The sequence below is a fragment of the Eurypyga helias genome, unplaced genomic scaffold (assembly GCF_000690775.1).
Source record: "Eurypyga helias isolate BGI_N326 unplaced genomic scaffold, ASM69077v1 scaffold4061, whole genome shotgun sequence".
Classification (NCBI taxonomy): domain Eukaryota; kingdom Metazoa; phylum Chordata; class Aves; order Eurypygiformes; family Eurypygidae; genus Eurypyga; species Eurypyga helias.
In genome coordinates this window covers 4,415-5,750 of record NW_010230090.1, presented here as the reverse complement: position 1 = coordinate 5,750, position 1,336 = coordinate 4,415, and the positions used below count along the sequence as shown (strand labels likewise).

The following is a 1,336-nucleotide window of genomic DNA, read 5'->3' as shown; positions in this document are numbered from 1 at the left end:
AGGTGTTAGTGGTGGCCGTGGCCATGCTGGGTTGACATTGGACCTGATGATCTTAAAGGTCTTTTCCAACCTAAACAATTCTGTTATTCTAAGGCCAGGTCAGACAGGGCTCTGAGCAACCAGATCTAGTTGAAGATGTCCCTGCTTGTCACAGGGGAGTTGGACTAGATGGCCTTGAAAAGGTCCCTTCCCACCCAAACCACTCTATGATTCCAGAGTTGTAAGTGAGGGCTCCTGCAGTTGCATTCCCACCTTTTGCTCTTTTCCAACCTAAACAATTCTGTTATTCTAAGGCCAGGTCAGACAGGGCTCTGAGCAACCAGATCTAGTTGAAGATGTCCCTGCTTGTCACAGGGGAGTTGGACTAGATGGCCTTGAAAAGGTCCCTTCCCACCCAAACCACTCTATGATTCCAGAGTTGTAAGTGAGGGCTCCTGCAGTTGCATTCCCACCTTTTGCATCCAAACCCCGTTTCAGATATCGCTCTGTCCCACAGCAAAGCAAGCCAGTGACCTACCAGTCTGCCTTTTTCAAGCAGTCTACACTCGCACCTCTCTCCAGGAGGTAGGAGACACACTCCCTGTGGCCCATGGAGGCTGCTTCGTGGAGGGGTCTTTTGTAGTCGCTATTGAATACCTCAATGTCCATCCCCATCGCCTCTACCAGGTAGGCAAGGACATCCCGGTGCCCGTATCGGGCAGCGTAGTGCAGCAGCGTGTCCCCCGAGCGTCCATAGTGTTGGTTCTGCACCCCCGGGCCCAGCGTGGCGTCCGGCTGCAGCTCCTCTTGGAGGAGGTCCAGCCGTCCCTCCTGCACCAGCCGGAGCAGCCTCGGCCTCTCCCCCTCCGCCATGGCTAGAGATCTGCAAGAAAGAGGCAAAAACATCTGGGTTATGGTTTCAAACTGTGTGAATACAATGGCTGCTCCCTGGGTCAGGATAAACCAAAATAACATTTTCCCTCAGTAAAAACAGAACTCAGCCCCTCCTGCCAGAAAGGCAGAAATTTCCTTTCCCCTCAGCAAATCCACAAACTGGCCAATCCCTCAGAATAACCAGAAATTGTCCTCCCCTTCAGGAAAATAAGAAACTTCCTTTCCCCTTAGGGAATCCAGGAACCGGCCTTTCTCTCAGGAAAGCCAGAAATTCTCTTTTCCTGAGGAAAATTAAACCAAATTCTCCCTCACCAAATCCAGAAATTCCCTTTCCCCTTGGGAAAAGGGAAACATGCCTCAACCACAGGAAAAACAGAAATTCCTTTTTCTTTCAAGAAAAATAAGACAATTCCTTTTCCCTCAGGAAAACCAGGAACTGGTCTCTACTTCCCAAAGTAATTTC

General features: G+C 50.2%; 1 protein-coding gene across 1 annotated transcript in view; it reads right to left on the bottom strand.

Annotated features, from left to right (window-relative positions):
* Positions 1–852, bottom strand: part of ANKRD16 (ankyrin repeat domain 16) — a 19,041-nt gene extending 18,189 nt beyond the window's left edge. Inside the window, exon 1 of the mRNA XM_010160615.1 lies at positions 518–852. Within this exon, the coding sequence (XP_010158917.1) occupies positions 518–852 (335 nt within the window). The remainder of the gene's footprint in view (positions 1–517) is intronic.
* Between the last annotated feature and the right edge of the window lie 484 nt (positions 853–1,336).